This window comes from Kogia breviceps, chromosome 19 (genome assembly GCF_026419965.1).
Source record: "Kogia breviceps isolate mKogBre1 chromosome 19, mKogBre1 haplotype 1, whole genome shotgun sequence".
Classification (NCBI taxonomy): domain Eukaryota; kingdom Metazoa; phylum Chordata; class Mammalia; order Artiodactyla; family Physeteridae; genus Kogia; species Kogia breviceps.
This window is the reverse complement of record NC_081328.1, coordinates 39,299,468-39,320,351: the sequence shown is the minus strand read 5'-3', so window position 1 is coordinate 39,320,351 and position 20,884 is coordinate 39,299,468. Positions and strand designations below refer to the sequence as shown.

At 43.1% G+C, this 20,884-nt stretch overlaps 1 protein-coding gene across 5 annotated transcripts in view; it reads left to right on the top strand.

Moving 5' to 3' along the window:
• RETREG3 (reticulophagy regulator family member 3) overlaps nucleotides 1–20,193 on the top strand; it is a 56,745-nt gene extending 36,552 nt beyond the window's left edge. The window contains exons 2-10 of one of the 5 annotated variants that reach the window (XM_059048270.2): nucleotides 2,125–2,170; nucleotides 10,682–10,788; nucleotides 12,516–12,546; nucleotides 13,471–13,597; nucleotides 14,240–14,324; nucleotides 15,130–15,267; nucleotides 16,734–16,816; nucleotides 17,462–17,594; nucleotides 17,999–20,192. In XM_059048270.2, coding sequence (XP_058904253.1) covers nucleotides 10,734–10,788; nucleotides 12,516–12,546; nucleotides 13,471–13,597; nucleotides 14,240–14,324; nucleotides 15,130–15,267; nucleotides 16,734–16,816; nucleotides 17,462–17,594; nucleotides 17,999–18,456 — 1,110 coding nt within the window. In that variant the 5' untranslated portion in view covers nucleotides 2,125–2,170; nucleotides 10,682–10,733 and the 3' untranslated portion in view covers nucleotides 18,457–20,192. Of the gene's footprint in view, nucleotides 1–2,124; nucleotides 2,171–10,681; nucleotides 10,789–12,515; nucleotides 12,547–13,470; nucleotides 13,598–14,239; nucleotides 14,325–15,129; nucleotides 15,268–16,733; nucleotides 16,817–17,461; nucleotides 17,595–17,998 lie in introns of all 5 variants that reach the window. The other 4 variants (XM_067021007.1, XM_059048269.2, XM_067021006.1 and 1 more) reach the window with 4 other exon arrangements.
• The last annotated feature ends 691 nt before the right edge of the window (nucleotides 20,194–20,884 follow it).

Genomic DNA, 20,884 nt, shown 5'->3' with positions numbered 1-20,884 from the left:
TTAGTTGCTCCGCGGCATGTGGGATCTTCCCGGACCAGGGCACGAACCCGTGTCTCCTGCATCGGCAGGCGGATTCTCAACCACTGCGCCACCAGGGAAGCCCGAAATTCTTGGTTTTAAAACCAAAACATTTATTATCCTTTGTCTGAAAGAAGACTTACAGTGAGCTGGAGCAAAACGAATAATTCCAAGTTCACGGACAGGGAGACACACTGGTGCGTATTACATTAATCCTCAGTTTGAAGGAGACTCAGGTTAGAGGTGTCACAGCCATTGTTGCTTCTATAGTCTTGAGCAAACTTGATGATAAACTTCTCCTACAGCATTCTTCATTCATTCATTCATTTATTTTTAAATTATTTTGTGTCCCTCATGACTTTTTTAAAGAGGGTTCTTTTTTTAAAAAATTTATTTAATTTATTTTTGGCTGCTTTGGGTCTTCGTTGCTGGGTGTGGGCGTTCTCTAGTTGTGGCGAGCGGGGGCTACTCTTCGTTGTGGTGTGCAGGCTTCTCATTGCGGTGGCTTCTCTTGTTGTGGAGCATGGGCTCTAGGCACGCGGGCTTCAGTAGTAGTGGCACATGGGCCCAGTAGTTGTGGCTCGCGGGCTCTAGAGCGCAGGCTCAGTAGTTGTGGCGCACGGGCTTAGTTGCTTCGCGGCATGTGGGATCTTCCCGGACCAGGGCTCGAACCCGTGTCCCCTGCATTGGCAGGCGGATTCTTAACCACTGCGCTACCAGGGAAGCCCCATTTGTTTGTTTATTTTGTTATTTTTAAAAAATAAATTTATCTATTTATTTATTTATGGCTGCGTTGGGTCTTTGTTGCTGTGCGCAGGCCTTCTCTAGTTGCGGCGAGCGGGGGCTACTCTTCATTGCGGTGTGCGGGCTTCTCATTGCAGTGGCTTCTCTTGTTGCAGAGAATGGGCTCTAGGCGCACAGGCTTCAGTAGTTGTGGCGCACGGGCTTAGTTGCTCCGTGGCATGTGGGATCTTCCCGGACCAGGGCTCGAACCCATGTCCCCTGCCCCTCTTCATTTATTTTTGATAGTGCTTCTTCCTTGATCCCCAGGTACCTACTTCTCTCCTTGGCTGTCTGTCAAAAACCTTAACTGTAGCACCTCATTCTGGAGCATTTTCCAAAATGACCTTTTCTTCTTTTCCTCTCACCTCTGCATCCCAACCTCTAACCCCAGACCATTTGACCATTTAGTCAGAACTTCATTTCCTACATTGGGTTTGTACTCCTAGGAAAAAAGTTGATCATAAACCAGTTTGTATCAGAGTGTGACTGATATATAAAAACTTTATCAGAATTTAGATGAATCCTGATAAACCAAGGGTTTATTAATGCAAATAGATCAGTAGCATGTATGTTGTTATTTTTGTTGTTATTTTCCACATCCCCCTTCTCTGAGAGTGATTTTCAAAGTAGAATGTGGGGGTGAGGTCTGCACATAAGGAGCCGCTCTGACTGAGACACATCTTTAAATGTTAGTTATCTTTAATTTACCGGCTCCCAATAGTATTTACTTAAGTTTACTAATATGCTGTGTTTAGAATCTCACTCAGATCCCCTTTTCCTACTCTGAGTCTCTTAAAGCATCAGTGTGATTGGTCTTTACCTCTGGCATTTCCTGGTAGCTTGCCTGTTGTGTATCCAGAATGCAGTTACTCCTGTTACATTTCCATCAGGCTCTAAGTAGCTGAGGGAGAGATGTAGCAAAATGAGGGTGTGACTCTTGAGAATGAAAGAGCCATTTTTGGAGAGGACTCATACCTGTGAAGGGTACAAAATGACTGGCCCCAGAGGCTAGGGTAGTTTTAGCATTGGAATTCACAGGACTGTTTGTTTTAGGAAATGAGTTTCCTTGGAAGGTAGTGTGAGGTTCAAAATAAAAGTTAGACTTCACATTCCAGTAGCATCAAATTGAATATGGGTGTTGACGTTTTGCTAGGAATGTTGAAGAGTAACTGCTTTGTTCTCACTTTATTTAAAAAAGCAATTTAGGAAACAGGTGGATCCTTTAGCTCAGGTCAGAGAAAAATCAAATCTGAAACATTTTACTTTCATTATTTGTTTTGAATAATGATATGTCATTAACTGAGGTGTTTTATACATTTTGAGGTATTAGAAGACTGGATAGGAATACAAACAAATCATCAGAATTCAGGTAGGTAGCTCTTAACGTTCAGTGTTCTGTCTTCTCATTTGAGGTTTTTCCTTACCTGTGAATGTGCCCTCTTACATACTAATAAAAAACAACATAAAAGACAGGGATAGATATAGATGCCTTGCTCCTATAGTATTTCAAGGCCTTCAGTCTTATTTTCAGGTTCCAGAAAAATTATAGTGATCATATTAGAGATCTTCCAGCCTATATTGCTTCTGATCACTTATATGATATTTTCTCTAGTGTAATAACAGAAATGTCAGGCCTTCCTTATCAATAGCCTATATTTTCATTAGCCTCAGCACCACCTGTAAATGAATGATTTGGGGGAGGAATATGAGTCAGCAAGAGTCTGTTGTGACAGGATCAGAAAAGAAGAGTTTCAGTAACTTTTTAGTTTGCCTCATAAGATAAGGGGAGGACAAAGGAGCCCTGGAAACTTGTGTGAACTCTAAGCCCTCGCACCGCCTCCTATGAAGTACATATGATTCAAGGAGGGCTAGATGACTGCTGAGCTCCTTTTCAATTTTTAGCGTTCTGTGATTCTAGGTGGTCTTTAAATTAGGAATATTGATTTAGAGCAATCCACAAGTTGGTTTTTTCTTAAGATCTCTGTTGGGATCTGCTTTTACAGTCACTAGTCTGAGTTAACCAATCCCCCCATCCCCCCAAATAAAAAAAAAATGACTGGAGAAGTGATTAAAGGTATACCACAATGCTGATCTAAAAGGTTAGAATTTGAGGGACTTCCCTGGTGGTCCAGTGGTTAAGACTCAGTGCTCCCAATGCAGGGGGCCGGGCTTTGATCCCTGGTCAGCGAACTACATCCCGCATGCCACAGCTAAGAGCCTGCATGCTGCAACTAAAAGATCCCGCATGCAGCAACTAAAGATCCTTTGTGCCGCAACTAAGCCCGGACGCAGCCAAATAAATAAATAAATAAATATTTTTTAAAAGTGAGAATTTGAGTAAAAATAATAGTGAGAGATAGGAGATGGAAGAGAGGGCCTATTTACATAGAAACATTTGTTCTGTGGAAAAAAAATCTACACGTCAAATTTCAGATGAAATCTATTGAGCAAACGTTTCTGATGATAGTTTTTGGAGGGTTCTTGTTGCTTTTGATAGCAGGGAAGACTCCCAGAGATGCCTTGGCTTACTTTTTTTTTTTTTTTTTTGCCTCTTTTGCCATCAGTTTTTATCTGTTCTGATTATAAGGTTGGGTGCTTTCTGTCAATTAACATAAGATAGGTCATTTGCAGCTAGCTGGTTTCCTTTCTGGTTTTGTGCAAGCAACAACTATCACTACATGATATTGGTTGGGTTAATTTTTTTTCATTCTGATTTACCAGTGACTGGCTCATTAACCAAACAGCCACAAGTGCTGTACAATAATGGGCTTTCTGTCCCTATAGGATGGGATGCTTTGTTCTGAAGTGCCACTGAGGGAAGCTTACTCCATAATAACAAAGGAACCCAGAAATAGTATCTTCTTTGATTGAAAATAGAGTTGGGATCTTTCTTTTGTTTGTGATTATAGCAAACTTTAATTTATCTGTACTAATGATGAGGATCCATGGTATATTTGACCTCAAAAAATTGTTTATTTTTGAAATTTCTCATGATTTTTCTGGACACCAGATTGTTTTTCCAAGGAGTATTCTATTTAGACTGATAATTAATTGGACTTTAGCTCATAATAAAGGGGATGGACAGTTTATAAAAAGACAAAAAAACCCAAATAATAAATCAATGGATATATAAATGTTTACTTGTTAGTAATAAAGAATTCTAATATAAGTAGCAGTGAGTTACTAATTTCTGCCTATTAGGTTTTTAAAAATGATAGTATTTAATTCCGGGCACAATATGGAAAAACAGGTTTATGGTTGATAGGAACATAAATTCAGCAGCCTTTCTGGAAAGTAATTTAGCAACTTGTATTAAGATACTTAAAAAGTTATTACCTTTTCAGGGACTGGGAGAAATGGGGAGTGATTGCTAATGGGCATGGGTTTCTTTTTGGGGTGATCAAAATGTTCTAAATTAGATAATGGTGATAGTCACACAACTCTGAATATACTAAAAAATATTGAATTAGTTTAAAAGGATATATTTTATGGTATGCAAACTGTATCTCAATAATACTGTTACAAAAAAAAGTTAACGCTTTTTGACCTAGTACTTCCATTTAAAGTGGTTAATCATAAATGAGGTCAGAGATTTATGCTCAGTGATATGTAGTTCAGTTTAATTACATCAGAAATTGGAAACATCTCGGTTCAAGTAGGGAAAGGTTTAAAAAACTAATTGTAGGGGGCTTCCCTGGTAGCGCAGTGGTTAAGAATCCTCCTGCCAATGCAGGAGACGGGTTCGAGCCCTGGTCTGGGAAGATCCAACGTGCTGCAGAGCAACTAAGCCTGTGTGCCATAACTACTGAGCCTGTGCTCTAGAGCCCACGAGCCACAACTACTGAGCCCACGTGCCACAACTACTGAAGCCTGTGCGCCTAGAGCCTGTGCTCCACAACAAGAGAAGCCACCGCAATGAGAAGCCCACGTACCACAACAAAGAGTAGCCCCTGCTCACCGCAACTAGAGAAAGCCTGTGCACAGCAAGGAAGACCCAGTGCACCCAAAAAAAACCCCACCTAATTGTGTCTGTGTATGATGTAATCATTTTCAAGTTGTGGATGCTTTTCTGGTGATGAAGGAAAACATGCCTATGTGTTTTTAAATGAAGGAGGAAGTTTTTAAACCAGATATTCTATATACTTCATGGAGTTTTTATATTTGAATATTTTTTTAAATGAAGAACCTCTGTTGCCATTTTAGGGTATGTATTTAGATAACAGGTTATTTTTTAAACTTTTTACTATGGAAAATTAAAAACATATATATAAGCAGACAGAATAATAGTGTGTATTACAGTTGTACCCAGCTTTAAAATTTTTCAATTCATGGCCAATTTTGTGTCTTCTATACCCCAGTTCTTTTCTGCCTCCTCCTTGTTTTGAGGGAAATCCTAGACGTCATGTCATTTAATCTCTTAAGTATTTCAGTATGTGACCCTGAAAAATAAAGATTTTTAAAAAAATCACTACCATTATCACATATAAAAAAATTAATGGTTCCAGTCAGTGTTCAAATTGTCTCATAAATGTCACTTTGTTTTTTAAACAGTTCTTTGGGGTTAGCATCCAAATGAAGTCCACATATTGTGACCAATTGTTCTGTTTTTAACATCTCTTTTACTCTGTTGGTTCCCTTTCAGTCTTTTTTCTCTTTGCAATTTATTTGTTGAAGAAACCAGTTTGTCCTGTAAAGTGTCCTGCAGATTGAATTTTGCTGATTGCATCCCTGTGGCGTAACACGTTCCCCTGTGCTCCTCTGTGTATTTCCTGTAAATTGGTAGCTAAATCTAGAGTCTTGATCAGATTTAGTTTCAAAAAAAGATTTTTTTTTTATTGGCAAGACTTTCATACTGGTGATAGTGTACTAATTTTATTAGTGTACTAATTATATTTTCTAAAATTTCTCCTGTAAACATGCTTGCCTTTAGAAATATGAAAAAAATAAATATCATTAAGGAAAAATCTATTGTGAGCCTACAGTGGGTAGAAGGACTAATGGGCTATGTATGGGCAGTAACCAAATTAAATAATTCACATGTGAATATCAAGAGTTGACTGCATTTGTAGTTATTTTTGCTAAATTGGAAAGTTCTCATGCTGATTATAGTTGCTGAAAAATGTTTTGCATGTTGTCTTATCAAACTTGTACAGTTATATGTGCATGTGAATTTTTTGGCCTGCGTGAATAGACATTGCAAGACTAAACTAATCCAGAGGAATCCTCCCTTATTTTTCTTCATTCCTTACCTATACCAATCTCACAAGTACTTTATCTTCAATTTTGTCTTGTCCTTGTACATAGTTGCAGAGTTTTTTTTACAGGTAGGATTCCAAGTTACCTCCATAAAATAAAAGCGTAATGTGACTTTAGTATATCCCAGACACATGCATCTGAGATTGATATTTCCTTTTTGTTTAAGAATTTAGTATTCAGGGCTGAAGGAAAGGAGCACACACTTACCCATGTTCTTTTATATTTGATAGACCCCCTAAGGGAATTAATAATATTTGATATTAATTGTCCAGTTACCTTAGAGAGGTAACTCTAGTGGTTTGAGGTGGTCTTTCCATTAATTAAGATTTTATCTATATGGAAGAAGCTATTTTTCCAAGAATTGTTATTTTACACCACATAGAAAAACTCTTCTTCCCTTTACGTTTCTGCATTGGCTTGTTCAAGGAAATGTTATATCTGGCTCTAAAATTGAATTATGGACCAGGATTAATCTGGTTCAAGAAGATGCTCACAGTTTCAGCCTTCATGATCCAGAAAATATACCCTTTGTAAAACTCTTTGTTGAGTCACCTTTATCTGCAGGATAAAATCCAGTACCCTTTGTCATGAAAGGCCCTTCATGATCTGACTTCTGCCTCTCTCCCCGTACTCATCGCCTCCCTCTGTTCTTTAAGTTTCAGTTCTATCATAATACTTGTAGTTCCCCAAATACGTCATTCCAGCTGGCTCTTCTCCCTATCTGAATGTCCTCTCTTTCCCTGCACCCTTTTGCCCTGTTGTCTTACCATTAATCTTTCAAATCCCAGCTTAGATGTCCTCTTTGTTATCATTAACTTGTCATGCTATATTACAAACACAGACTGACATAAATACACTTGAGAGTATGGTCCATGTTTTACTTTTTTCTGTAATTGGCCTACTTATCACAAGGCCTCAGCATATAATAGGCAATTAATAAATGTTTGAACCGAGTTGAAGCATAGGTGGGGGCTCTAACAGGTTACTAAAATAGTCCAGCTCTTGGAGAAACAGTATTTTTATTGCCATCATCTTTGGAAAACTGACCTTTCTTAGGAGAGCTTAGTATCCTTTCTCTACCCCAATTTATATTTGTGTTAGTAATCATGATTTGGGACGTAGAGATTGCAGACAGTCTGGATTGCCTCCCCAGAGAGCCCTTTCAAGTACTCCAGAGAAAACAGTCGTGCCGCATCCTGCTGCTGGGACATGGAAGCAGCAGCACTGGGGAGCAAGATGCTCTCGAGCCCTTCTCCTTGGCCTTGTTTGTTGGGATGATGAAACTGGCTTTGGAGAGAAGATTAATGGCCTGGGGCAGCTCTAGAGGCTTAAATCTATTAAACTACTTTCATTCTGTAATCTCATATAATTACAGTATCCTTTAAGTGATGGAGTGGAAATATTGGAATAGGGTTGTCATTGATGACTGGATTTCTAAGTTCTTGGTTTCTTCCATCCCTCATTCTTTGTATAGTTTAAAAAATTATGTGACATAGGTTCATGTTTATTGAAAACAGTGCAGAAACGTCTCGAGACCAAAATTAAAGTTCCTCTGACAATTCTTGCTTGCATATACGTATTCATAGATACAGATAAAGCTTTTTTTTTTAATGTAAGGATTATACTCTTAGTATGGTGTTCTGTGAATATGTCATTAGGTCATGTGTTGAGGAGAGAAGAGGTCATTTAAAACCAACTCTTGGTCATCCTTACTGTTGTTTGATCAGTTGCTGTGATGATAGCTAACAACACTTCTACATTGTAAAACTGAATAGGACATATATTAGGTGCCTTGTATTTTCTTTTCTTTTTAGCAAGATCAACTATGATATTTTTTTTAAAATTTTGTTAGTTGTTTCCTTGCTGCTTTTCTAGTTCTCTGTTCCTTTCTTTTTTAAAAATAAATAAATAAATTTATTTATTTATTTATTTATGGCTGTGTTGGGTCTTCATTGCTGTGCCTGGGCTTTCTTTAGTTGCAGTGAGCAGGGGCTACTCTTCGTTGTGGTGTGCGGGCTTCTCATTGTCGTGGCTTCTCTTGTTGCGGAGCATGGGCTCTAGGTGCGCAGGCTTCAGTAGTTGTGGCACATGAGCTCAGTAGTGGTGGTGCACGCTTAGTTCCTCCGCAGCATGTGGGATCTTCCCAGGCCAGGGCTCGAACCTGTGTCCCCTGCATTGGCAGGCAGATTCTTAACCACTGTGCCACCAGGGAAGCCCAACTATGATATTTTTATAAGTGATTAAGTATGTTGTTTCTAATACCTACAAATAATCTTGCATGATTTGTTATATTTTTTAAAATATTTATTTATTTATTTGTCTGCATTGGGTCTTAGTTGCAGCATGCGGGATCTTCATTGAGGCATGCGGGGTCTTTCATTGCAGCGCGTGGGCTTCTCTCTAGTTGTGGCGTGTGGGTTTTTCTCTCTCTAGTTGAGGCACGCGAGCTTAGGAGTTGTGGCGTGCAGGCTTAGTTGCCCCTGCAGCAAGTGGTATCTTAGTTCCCCGACCAGGGATCGAACCTGCGTCCCCTGCATTGGAAGGCGGATTCTTTACCACTGGACCACCAGGAAAGTCTCCTGATTTGTTATTGTTAACATCACATATAGGTGAGGAAACTGAGGCTTAAGTAGGTCAAGTTAATTTATTCAAGGTCATCAACTCAGAGTGGCTGTTCAGAGAAATAAACTCAAGTCAGTCTAAAAGCCATGCCTCACTGCCCTGCTGAACCACCTCTTGTGATGCATTTGGCTTCCCTCAATATCTTAGAACAGTTTCTCAAACCATCTGCAGTGAAGGACTAGTGTCGTTTTCCCCAGTCTATTTCTTTTTCTTTTCTTTTTTTTTTGCGGTATGCAGGCCTCTCACTGTTGTGGCCTCTCCCGTTGCGGAGCACAGACAGGATCCGGACACCCAGGCTCAGCGGCCATGGCTCACAGGCCTAGCCGGTCCGCGGCATGTGGGATCTTCCCGGACCAGGGCATGAACCCGTGTCCCCTGCATCAGCAGGCGGACTCTCAACCACTGCGCCACCAGGGAAGCCCTCTATTTCTGAGCAATACTTTTGTAAAATACAATATAAATGAGTTACTAGACAAGTTTAAAATGCATACAAAATACAAGCCCAAATATACCCTTAGATTCAAAATTACTTGGTCAAATTGCTATAAAAATTTCTAAATTCTTACTTTCAATTTCTATACTTATTTCCTCACAGTCTGGTAACGTCAGTGGACTACAGACACTCTACAGGGCATTGCCTTAGAGGCTTTAGACTTGGATCATAGAAAGACTCATAAGAACTAGCTTTTTTTGAAAAAAATTTTTTATCGTGAAAGATTTTAAATATATAGAGGTAGAGAGAATAGCATAAATAATCTCAAGTACTCATCATCCAGCTTCAGCAATTATCAACTCATAGTCAGTCTTGTTTCCTCTTCTTTCACACCCTTTCCCTTGCCAAACTATTGTTTTGATACAAATCCCAGATATATCATTTAATTCATAAATATTTTAGTATGTATTTCTAAAAGACAGGGACTCTTTAAAAGCATAACTTCCATAACATCATAGCCCCAAAATTATAATAATTCCTTAATATCTTCAGATGTACTGTCAGTGTTCAGATTTCCCAGACTTTTTGTAAATATCTCTTTATGGTTGATGCCTTCTAATAAGAACTAGCTCTTCCTTTATTCTCTTAATGTGATACATTACAACTGTTGAGTTTTTGTATGTTGAACCACCCTTGCATTCCTGGAGTAAATCCCAGGAATTGGTCATGGTGTGTAGTCCTTTTAATATGCTGCTGAATTCATTTTGATAATATTTTATTGAGGATTTTTACATCTATATTCATAGGTATCAATATACTTTAGTTATCTTGTAGTGTTTTTGTCTGGCTTTGGTATCACAGTAATGTTGCCCTCATTAAATGAATCAAGACGTGTTCTCTTCCAATTTTTTGGGAGGAGTTTGAGAAGGGTTGGTGTTAATTCTGGAGAACTGGCTTTTAGATGTAGCTTCAGTGCTCACTTTCTGTGTGACCTTGACCAATTCGTTTACTTTTTTGAGCCTTAGTTCCTTCCTCTGTAAAAGGATATCTAATTGAATTAGGTGCTCTTTAGTGCATGTCTGTCAGTTTGTTGCCCTGAACCAGGGTCTAATTTGGTAGAAAGATGTTTGCTTTCATCAAAACAACTTGGTCAGTACAAGAATGAATTTCGGGAATTCCCTGGCAGTCCAGTGGTTAGGATTCTGTGTTTTTTCCTGCTGAGGGCCCAGGTTCAATCCCTGGTCGGGGAACTAAGATCCCACAAGCCGTGCGGTGTGGCAAAAACAAAGACAAAGAATGAATTTCTCCTTGAAATTAATAGAATCACAGGCTTGAAAGTTGAAATGGGCTTTTAAGAGGTTATTTGATTTAGTCCCCTGCCTTTACAGAAGCAATTTATTATCTCTGCACCATAGGCAAAATAGCTGAAGTCCAGAAAGTTTAAGTGATTTTTCCCAAGGTGTATAACTAACACTTAAGTCTGTTTACCACAGGACCAGTGGTGCACATATGGTCTTTTCTGAAATTAGCTTAATTGGATAATGATCTTCTGTTCTTCTTTCTCTTTAGGTTCTTTGCCCTGACATCCCTTCGTCTTGTGTTTTTACTTGCATTCAGCTCAATGATCATTGTGTGTATAGATCAATGGAAGAGCAAAATCTGGCCTGAAATAAAAGGTAAGTCTGGTAGCATTTAGAACAATCTGAACCGGAAATGGCTTTTCTGTCATTTTTACCTTTAGTTTTAGGGGGTTTTGGGAGAGTATGTGGAGCTGGGAATACCTTTTGAAGTCTGAATTATTTGCTTTAGGAGATGTTTGAAGGGCTAGTGCCCCATCTGTAGTTCCTTAGAGCTGAGTTCTGTCCTTCTCATTGTTTATTAAGCTTAGGAAATCTGTATCTGCCACCTGAGATATTCTTGCCCTCATAATTGGCCTGAGGAATAAATAGTCCTCAAGTGGTTAAAAAATAGTTCTCCTCACTGGGTACTACATCATCACCAAGACAGTATCAATTTGCCTCTGAGGAATTTCTTTTAAACTGTTTATTTGCAAAGCACAAGTTAGGTATTATGACTTAGATAAAGTCCTCTAAGATATGGTTCCTTTTATCCAAGATGATACATACATAAACATAAGAAAAGTTACAGAACAGCACCAGAGATGTCACAGTGCAGTATGTGGTCAGTATGTTTGTCATGTATTTTGCCCTAGCTCAAGCCTTGAATGAAACAAAAGATTTGGACAGGTAGAGAGATAAGTGTGTTTCTATGGGGGTCAGAGCCTTGATTAGTCTGAGGAACCAGAAGCTGCAAAGTATCTCCTGAGGGCAGGGAACTGATCATTTTCACGGGAGTGGAGAGGTCATTAAAGGGAGTGCTAGGAAATAAAGTTATGTTGGGATTAGATTTTATAAGGGCCTTTAAGTTAGGCTTAGAAGTTTAGACTTTATCCTATAGATAGTGGGTGGGTCCCTGATGATTCTTTTATTAGAGCTATATGCCGAGAAGATATTAAAGATTAATTTGATAGCATTTTACCCAACCACATGGAAAGAGAAAAGGGCGAAGAAGGGAGACTCTGGCTATATTTGTGTGAGAAGTAGTCAGAGAGGTATCAGTGGAAACAAACGATGGATGGCTTGGAGAGCTGTGAAGAAGGAAGACACGTCAAACTGATAAACAGAGGTTAGGAGAATAAGGGATAACAGCAGCTTTGGGATTTCAAAGCTAGGAGAGTAGCAGTGGCATTACAGTTAGATGTAGGCAATGTCATCAGGGCAGTTGGTTTGGGTGGGGAGTGAGAGAGAGGAAAATTGATGTAGGTTGGACATGGTAATTTTGAAGTGTTGGCAGAATATTCAAACCAGAGTATACAGCTTTTAAATACATTCCCATCCTATTTTGCAGAGACTTCAAGGAATCAGGTAGTTTACCCACCTGTCTTATGGCTAGTGAATGTCAAAAGACTTTACATCATTGATTGTAGTTAATGGGTCTCTTTTTAAAGAGAATAGGCAGATTTCTAGAGTTGAAGTAGTCATATAATGCCTTCGTAACCTGGCACACATTGATGCGTACACGCAACCCAGACACACTTGAGGGGTGGGATGGGCCTTTTTTTGTGTGCACCTTGGCTCTCAACTGTAGTAATTAGAAGGGGCCCTAATGCTCCATTTGGATCCCCACCCCATCCCACCAGAGGACAGAGCAGGCATCAGCCATCATTCCCTTGTCTGCAGCTCCCTAACTCTGGCATTATAACATGGTGTCTCCTTTTTATTGTCTATTACTGTTTCCTTTTCCCCAAACCTATTAAAACTTGAGCTATCAGACCAACAGCCTAACATTTTCATGTTTAAGTTTTCATGACCAACTAATGCTGGTGTTTGTTTTAATATTGTAGTGCCAAGACCCGACGCATTAGACAATGAGAGGTATGGAACACTAATTAAATCCCTTTTTGTTGCTCTGATTGATTCTCTTGTTGTAATATTCTGGTTATAGGTTGTTAACTCCATGTTCTAGATACAAAGTATAAGCTGAGAACCTAGTCTGTTGCAAATAATCATTTTAACAAATCCTCAAGTTCAGGAAGGAATATGTTAAGATGGCTAGTGTCCTCTGATATTTATAAAAGATGTTTCTGAGAAAGAAGCATTACAGTGCCTCATAACCTGACATAACCAAGGAATTGGCTGCATTATTCAGCTCTAGTGTGAAAACTTAGAGGCAACTTACTTCATTTGTCTCCTGGCTTTTATACCAGGTCATTTAGTGTTTTCTGTAACCTCTGTCTGTTCCTGGTCAGAAAACACATTGGTTCCTGGCATCAGCAAGCCAAAGATTCCCCTTGTGGCTTACAGCTCCTGCTTTCATTTCTCAATTCATTCATCTCATATATTTGACCCAAAGAATTTTCTTTGCCATGGTTTATTTTGGTTTTGCTTTGTTTTCTCTCTGAGGGGCACATCCTTTGCCTCTCCCCTCTGCAGCAGTGGTATCAGACTGTGCTTTACTTTTTTCCCTGGATTGCAATCACAGTGAATTGCAATGGTCTGAGCCCAGGAAAGATGTTTTTAAGCACAAAGGGCCTTGGAGCTGGTGGCAGGTTTATACACGTGGATTGGGCTGCTTGCTCATAGGGTGGAGTTGTCAGAACAAGTTTGCCCTCCTAGTCCTTAAATTCCAGTTTCAACCTGGTAAGCCAAGAAGAAAGTCATGCTTCACCTCCAGAGCAACTAGGACTAGCCACTTCCCAGCCCCTATTTAAACCAGGAAGGATTGGCTGCCTTCACAGTGAGATTCGGGGAGAACGTTCAACACCCTCCTTTCACAGCTCCCCCTTCTCTCTCCCATAGCTGGGGCTTTGTGCACCCTCGGTTGCTCAGCGTGCCCGAGCTCTGCTACCACGTAGCTGAAGTCTGGGTTAGTGGGACCATTTTCATAAGGAACCTTTTGCTTTTCAAAAAGCAAAACCCAGGCAAGGTAAGACTCTTCCCTTTTTCACTCTCATTTCTGGCTCTCAGTTCAGTTCATGCTAAACTGAAACAGCCCTTTTACTACCTACCCTCCTTCAAGAAAGAAAAGACCATGGTGTTTGTATAGCCAAGGGAAGTTGTAGGAAGGGGCTTCTGACTAAGACTAAGGCAAGAGCTTGATGATTCCTTCTTTGGGTGCTTGCCACTTAGATTAGGCCATCTTCCTGCCCCAAGATGGGAAAGAAAGCTTGCTTGTGTGCATTCTGTGTCATTAAACATGTGGTAGGTGGTTGAGTTTTTTTATTTTATTTTACTTTGACTTAAAAAGCCCACCACCAACACTTGTTTTCAGAGAGAACTTTTGGCTGAGTCCTATTCAAACCAGTTTGCCAGCATGAAAGGTGTGGCCCTGTGGGGTTAGCCATGTGAGAAGAGTTTGAATAGAAGTGGACATCCTCCCTTTCCTCCCAAACAGAATCACCACTGGATGCAACAGTAGCTAGGTACATGTCATTCTGACATGTCCATGCTTTACTCAGAGGTCATAAAGAATCATTTCTATCACATCTCCATCTTACCCGCCCCCCCATGCCCAACCCAGTCCCCTGCCGTATAGCAGAAGCTTAATACTGTTTCCTGACACCCCCAGTTCTGCTTGCTGAGCTGTGGGATACTGACCTTTTTGGCTGTCTTGGGCCGCTACATCCCTGGGCTCCTGCTCTCCTACTTAATTCGTAAGTATGCTATATACCTCCCCCACAAGCTTACCCTATTCATAGCTTTTCCAGCCATAGCTAACTCTGGGTTTAGGGAGAGGACTTTTATATTTTGGTTCTCCAGGAAATGACCTTTTTATATTTTCATGTCCTGTTTCATGTCATGAAAATATCTTTCTTCTTACCTGTATCAGGCTCCCCACATATAAAGTCCTTTTCTTAACCAAGTCAGCTTTCGAAACTGATGAGGGTCCACTAACATATATTGTGTTACCAGCTATAAAGGACTGTCTGTCCCTATTTCAGGAGGGAATTTTTAGAGTCGGTGTATTGTATAACAGTAAACATAACACTTAGAGGATCCTCTACTAGGTTCTGTTTACCCTGGAGCACTTTTTTTCCCCCTGGAGCACAGTTCTGTAAATTTAGTTGCTTCATATTGGCATGAACTCTGTCTGCTTGATACTGGAAGAACTGAGTAGTGATGGCTCTGGCCATTATATATCAGAAGCTCACATGATTTGTTGTGTATTTGCTGAGGCATTGTTACCATTTGGCCTTATTTATGGCTCAGCAACACCCATATGCAAGTGACGGCACTGCCTGTTTCTGCCCTCGATGTGTCAGCAGCGTACTCTGCTATGCACAGCCCTGTAGGTGACTGCGGAAGTCTCTGCCCTCCGGAACCTTCACATCCCTGAAGATGACCAGCAGAATTAGAATTTATTGTGTCCAAGCCCTAAGGACATGATAGCAGAGGGACAGTCAGGACTGTTTCATGCAGCCCTTTCTCCATTTTGCCACTCTTTCCCATTCCTCTCAGTTGTCACTGTCATGATGTGGCCCCTTGCTGTGTACCACCGACTGTGGGATCGAGTGAATGTACGGCTGAAGCCAGCTCTGCAGCGGCTGGACTTCAGTGTCCGTGGCTACATGATGTCCAAGCAGAGAGAGAGACAATGTAAGTGTCAAGAGGAAGCTTCCTTCCACTTGGGCAATTAGGGGAAGAGAAGGAGAAGCCCGTAGGTCTGACATAATAGGTCCTAGAACATGGAGAAGTGGTATGTGGTTGGTGTGTAGGGGGTTGGTGGTAAAAGTGACATTCTATTCCAGGGAAATCTATGCAGGCTTACTAGTTTTTCCCATTTGGAATTCTAGACGCTCCCATTTTAAACAAATAACGAGAAAAGTTCTTCCAAGTCAACTAAAAGACAGACAGTGAAGATATTCCCAGTGTTAGCTTCTTTTTATGAAGCACGTCCCATCTGTTGGCTGCTCTGCATACGTTGTCTTATTTAACGTTTATAACAACCTTGAGAAGAGGGTGGTATTATCTTTTTCTGGTTGAGGAAACTGAAACTCACGGTTAGTAAATGGCAGAGCAGGTCTTTCAAACTCCTAAGCTCGGCCTCCATTAGTACTGAAAGCTGCCTTCCAAAAGTGATTTAAAACTGGCTTCAGGGGGCTTCCCTGGTGGCGCAGTGGTTGAGAATCCGCCTGCCGCTGCAGGAGACACGGGTTTGTGCCCTGGTCCGGGAAGATCCCACATGCCGCGGAGCAGCTAAGCCCGTGAGCCATGGCCGCTAGGCCTGTGCGTCCGGAGCTTGTGCTCCACAACGGGAGAGGCCACAACAGTGAGAGGCCCGCATACAGAAAAAAAAAAAAAAAAAAAAAACTGGCTTCAGGGCTTCCCTGGTGGCGCAGTGGTTGAGAGTCCGCCTGCCGATGCAGGGGACACGGGTTCGCACCCCGGTCCAGGAAGATCCCACATGCCGCGGAGCGGCTGGGCCCGTGAGCCATGGCCGCTGAGCCTGCGCGTCCGGAGCCTGTGCTCCGCAACGGGAGAGGCCACAACAGTGAGAGGCCCGCGTAACGCAAAAAAAAAACTGGCTTCAGAAGCCAGAAGTGTACTAGCCCAGGATCCTCCAACACACGAGGGACAGTCGTGCGAACTTCTCCCTCTCTTCTGTGGTATAGTCAGGTTGGGTTTTCATTAAACCCTGGCCTTCAAAGAGCCCTGCACATGGGCACCAAGGCCCAGCTCCCCCTGACGCAGCCAGTTGAATAGTACCAGTTCTCAAAAGGCTAATTCAGCCCGGGTGGGGCATCTCCCTTTGCCCTCTCTGTGACAGTGTCCGCTTTACACATTGACATCTGGTCTGTCCCTAGCTGATCCTGAGAGTTGTTGACAAGCCTGGTAGTTGATCATCTGACCAGAACAAAAAGGGAGGGATGTTGGAAGAGGGATCTTTCTCCTGTGTTACCAGCTCACCTTGCCACTTAGGCTCAGCAGCTCCTCCCTCAGGCGTTGTTATGTAGGCTTAGGGGGTTCATTCTCGTGTTCTGATTTTATGCCTTTGAAATCCAAAGGGGTAGGGGTTTCCCCTCAAGGGAAGGTGTCAGGGCGTTTCTGCTCTTTCCACATAGTGCGCCGCAGAGGTCTACACCCAGAACGTGTTGGGGACAACCACAGTGACAGTGAAGAGGAACTTGCTGCTTTCTGTCCTCAGGTATCTTGGGTGTGGGAGCTGCATCACTGGCCAGTTTTTTTTAGCTCCTTTTTAACCATCTGGCACTCATGTTTAGAAAGTAACCAGGTTTTCAAGCTCCCTATGGGCTCTCCAGGGACCCAGCTTCTTGCCCTTTTCCAAGGACCTCACTGCCCCAAGAGCAGTGAGGAGAGAAGCTAGTTTTATATTGGGACTTTGTATGTAGAATCTCAATTTGAGCCTGGTGACCAGCACACCCTCTTCCATGCCTCCTTTTAACCCCTGCCATCATGGCAGAACTTCTGCAACTGGCGTGATCATTTTTTAAACAGCCCAGCTCGCCTTAGGTCAGGCAATGTGCATATCCTCCTGGCCACCTGTGAAAAGTATTCTCTGGATCAATTATTTGCTGAAGAGTAAGTGGCTGGTGACACCCAAGACTGCTTTCCTTCCTGTGCTCAAGACTGATGAAAAAGGGTGTTTTCCCTGGGGGAGCAGCCTAAAAGGGGTCAAGGTTTTGACTGAAGTCCCCATGCATGCCTGGTTACACTGTTGGCCTTAGGGTAGCCTTTAGGGCCAGCTCACTGGTGAAGCTGTAACTGGGGAACTGTGCTTGCTTCTAATGGCACCATCTCTTCAGGCGTGTTGGTCTTTTCTTTTCCTAAGCTGGATGATTCTACTGTTGCCAGGGAATTGGCCATCACAGACTCTGAGCACTCGGATGCTGAGGTCTCCTGTACAGACAACGGCACATTCAATCTTTCACGGGGCCAGACACCTCTAACAGAAGGCTCTGAAGGTAGAGGAACCTTGGACCCAAGTTGATATTGGCCCTGACTGTTGCCTCTCAGCTTCCCGGGCAGCGGGGATACTGCCCCCGCTTTTCCTGTTTTCTGAGCTGTGGATCAGGTGGCAGAGCAGCTTTAGGGGTATGGCTCCAGCCACATGGCACTGCTGCTCTCCTAGAAATGCTCAGTCCCTTAGTAGCCTCAGATTCTAGGCTTATGGAGGACATAGCAGAGGAAGAAAGGGGGAGTTCTCTGGCCAGTAGAGGTCACAGCAGTCTATAAGTGGAGGGGGAAAGCTGACCAGTGCCAGAAATCCAGGGTGGAAACATCTGGTTACTTGGAGATGACTTGGTGGGGCTGGGGCATAGGAATGCCAGGCAGTTGCCATGTCTCAGACACTCCTCTGTTCTCCCAGACCTAGATGGTCACAGTGATCCAGAGGAATCCTTTGCCAGAGACCTTCCAGACTTTCCTTCCATTAATGTGGATCCTGCTGGCCTGGATGATGAGGACGATACCAGCATCGGGATGCCCAGCTTGATGTACCGTTCCCCACCAGGAGCCGAGGAGCCTCAGGGCCCCCCTGCCAGCCGGGATGAGGCTGCACTGCCAGAGCTTTTGCTTGGCGCCCTGCCTGCAGGATCCGACCTCACCAGCAACCTTGCTAGCCTGGTCTCCCAGGGCATGATCCAGCTGGCCCTGTCAGGGGCCTCCCAGCCAGGCCCTGCTGGCCTACCTCCCCGGAGAGCCACAAGAGGTGTCCTCCGGGCCCCCAGTTCAGACCTGGACACTGATGCTGAGGGGGATGACTTTGAACTTCTGGACCAGTCGGAGCTGAATCAGCTGGACCTTGCCAGTTCCAGGAGCCACTGAGGCAGAGACTCCCCTTGGGGGGGTCATTGTGGTTTAGGTTTTTTTTTTTCTCCCCATTCCACTTAAGGTGAAGGGGCAAGTGAAGAACCCAGGTCCCAGCCCCTGAATTATATATGTATGCTCAGTAGCCTGGCAGATGCTCAGAGGCCTGATGAGAGAGGATACTCACTCCTCTGCTACCAGCTGGACACTGATTTCTGAGCTCAAGTCACTGAAGTGAGAGTGTGCTCCCCTGAGGGACACTTCTCTCCGTCAGGATGGTGGTATTTTTGGGGAACAAAGTAGTCAGGGGTATTGGTTCCCTTTTGAGGGGACGCTGCTGTGTGCTTCTAAGTATGGGTGCTCAGAAGCCCTCAGTGATACATCCCTTCCTTCCTCCCTCCCTTTATCATCTCCCGAGAGCTCCAAGTCAGGCAGCTGGGAGAGTTACACTGTCATCTTCCTCTTTTGCTAAGCCATGCTTTGATTTGCCTTTTTCTAAGCAAGCTTGTCCTTTGGTTCTGCAGAGCAGGCCTGTTCCCTCTGCCCCAGCCCATCCTCATTTCTTGAGGCCTAACCTCCAGTGCTCCAAAATATTGTTGTGAAATTTAAGAATGTGAACATGAGGTGGGGGTGGGCCTCTTCTACATTACTTTGGGCCATGGAGTCAGCTGGCTGGGAGGGTGAGTGCTTCTATATCTCATGGTCTCACTGAATCTTTTGGAGCTGCCTGGTTATTTTTGGTGCTGCTAACCCCTGGCTCCATTTGCCCATCAGCCTGAGCAGTGAGCAAAGCAATACCATACCATACCCATTTCCATGTCCCTGTTCCTTCCCCTGCTCCTCCTTTGGAGAAGCAATAATCCCACATGGGCGATGTCAGAGTAGCACTTTACAAATGGCTCAGTGGCATTCATCCCAGGAGCCACCAGCTCTTCTTGCACCAGCTATTCTTACTCCTTGTTCAGCTCCTTTAATAATTTTGTTTTCAACTCCTTCCCACTTTGGGAGGGCTTCTTTTAAGGATGAGCCCAGTTTGCAAGAATGTGTCTCTAATCAGCAGAGACCCCTGTAAGGGGTATCTGTTCTACTGCCCCTAATAAAATCACGTGAGATAAAAATTTAAAAAGGTCATTAGTTCTAAACCTGTGCCTCCCCAATCAGAGCTCAAGCTGAACTCTTCTGTCCTCTTTCCCTCTGCATTAACCCTTTGCTGATCCTCAGGGACCACTCCCCCAACACCCCTATACCTGGGTGAGGGATGTTGGACAGAGCCCATTTTCACGTGCTGCAAGTGGGAGTGTGCTAACATGTTTGCTCTTGGTTGATGGACAAGGTAGAGGCCAGGGAGTGAAAATAGTCAACGGTGAGAAGGGAGAAGAGCTAGGTTTCTGATTCATAGTCAGTTCCCTTTGTGGAAGGTTAGGGTAACGGCTTCTCCCCACTTTAGTGTTCTCAAGCAGACTTTGGATACCTTCTCTCTTCCCAGAGCCCAGATGTCTTACAAGTTGAGCTCTGATGTGGAAAAAAACAGGAGGTGTGGGACTTGGTGTGTTTGCATGAGTGTGTTTAGCTTTGGGCCTTGGGAATTGGCAAGAGGGAGGGAAGGAAGGAGAGCAAAATCTTTGGAAGGTGTTTCTTGTACCTGCGGATCCTGCTCTGAATCTCCTTAGTCCTCCACTGTGAATTGGGATGGGGATGAGGGAGGGAGGGGTGCTGGGGAATAAATCTTGTATGAGAACAATCTTTTAAGAGACTGATGTTGAATGGTGTCTTATCCTTGGTAGGCCTTGTTAATCTGAGATGATATTAATTTGAGGAGGTGATAGCCTCCAAAGAGGAAGCCCATGTGTGAGGGACCCACGTGCCCATCCATCCCTGTTTTTCCTTCTGTGGTGGTCAGAACAGTCCCCATGGTGGGAGGCTGCTTCGCCTCTCCAGGAGAGCTCAGGTGTGAGCATAACCTGCACTCTTGGCTGACATCTAGCCTGCAGTTCCGTCATTTCTAATTCTTAATATTGTCCCCTAAACGTGTGAAGACAAGCACAGGTTTCAAAGGCTAATGAAATTTTAGGTAATAGAAGCTTTAAAAAGTAGGACCATGCCCCTCTGGATTGTTTGAGACTGCAACTCAACAGCTGCTCTTTGGCCTTCAGCTGACCTCAGAAACTAGAAATACTTATTTCAGGCTTTGTCCCATTGGCCGATGTGGGCAGGAGTGGAAAACACCTGCCAGGTGTTGCCGTTAAGATTGTCTCGGCCAAGAGGAAACTTCTACAAGCATTGTGGCTTAAGAGCAGCCCCCTCCCAACCCTACCTTCAACCACAGCATGTGCTGAGCGCCCCCTGTGTGCGAAGCTCGGTAACGGGCAAATTAAGGCAGCGTTATTCTTTCCAGGGCGCTTACCCCTTCTATTGTCTTCATAAACCCCCTCCTGCAAACACCTCT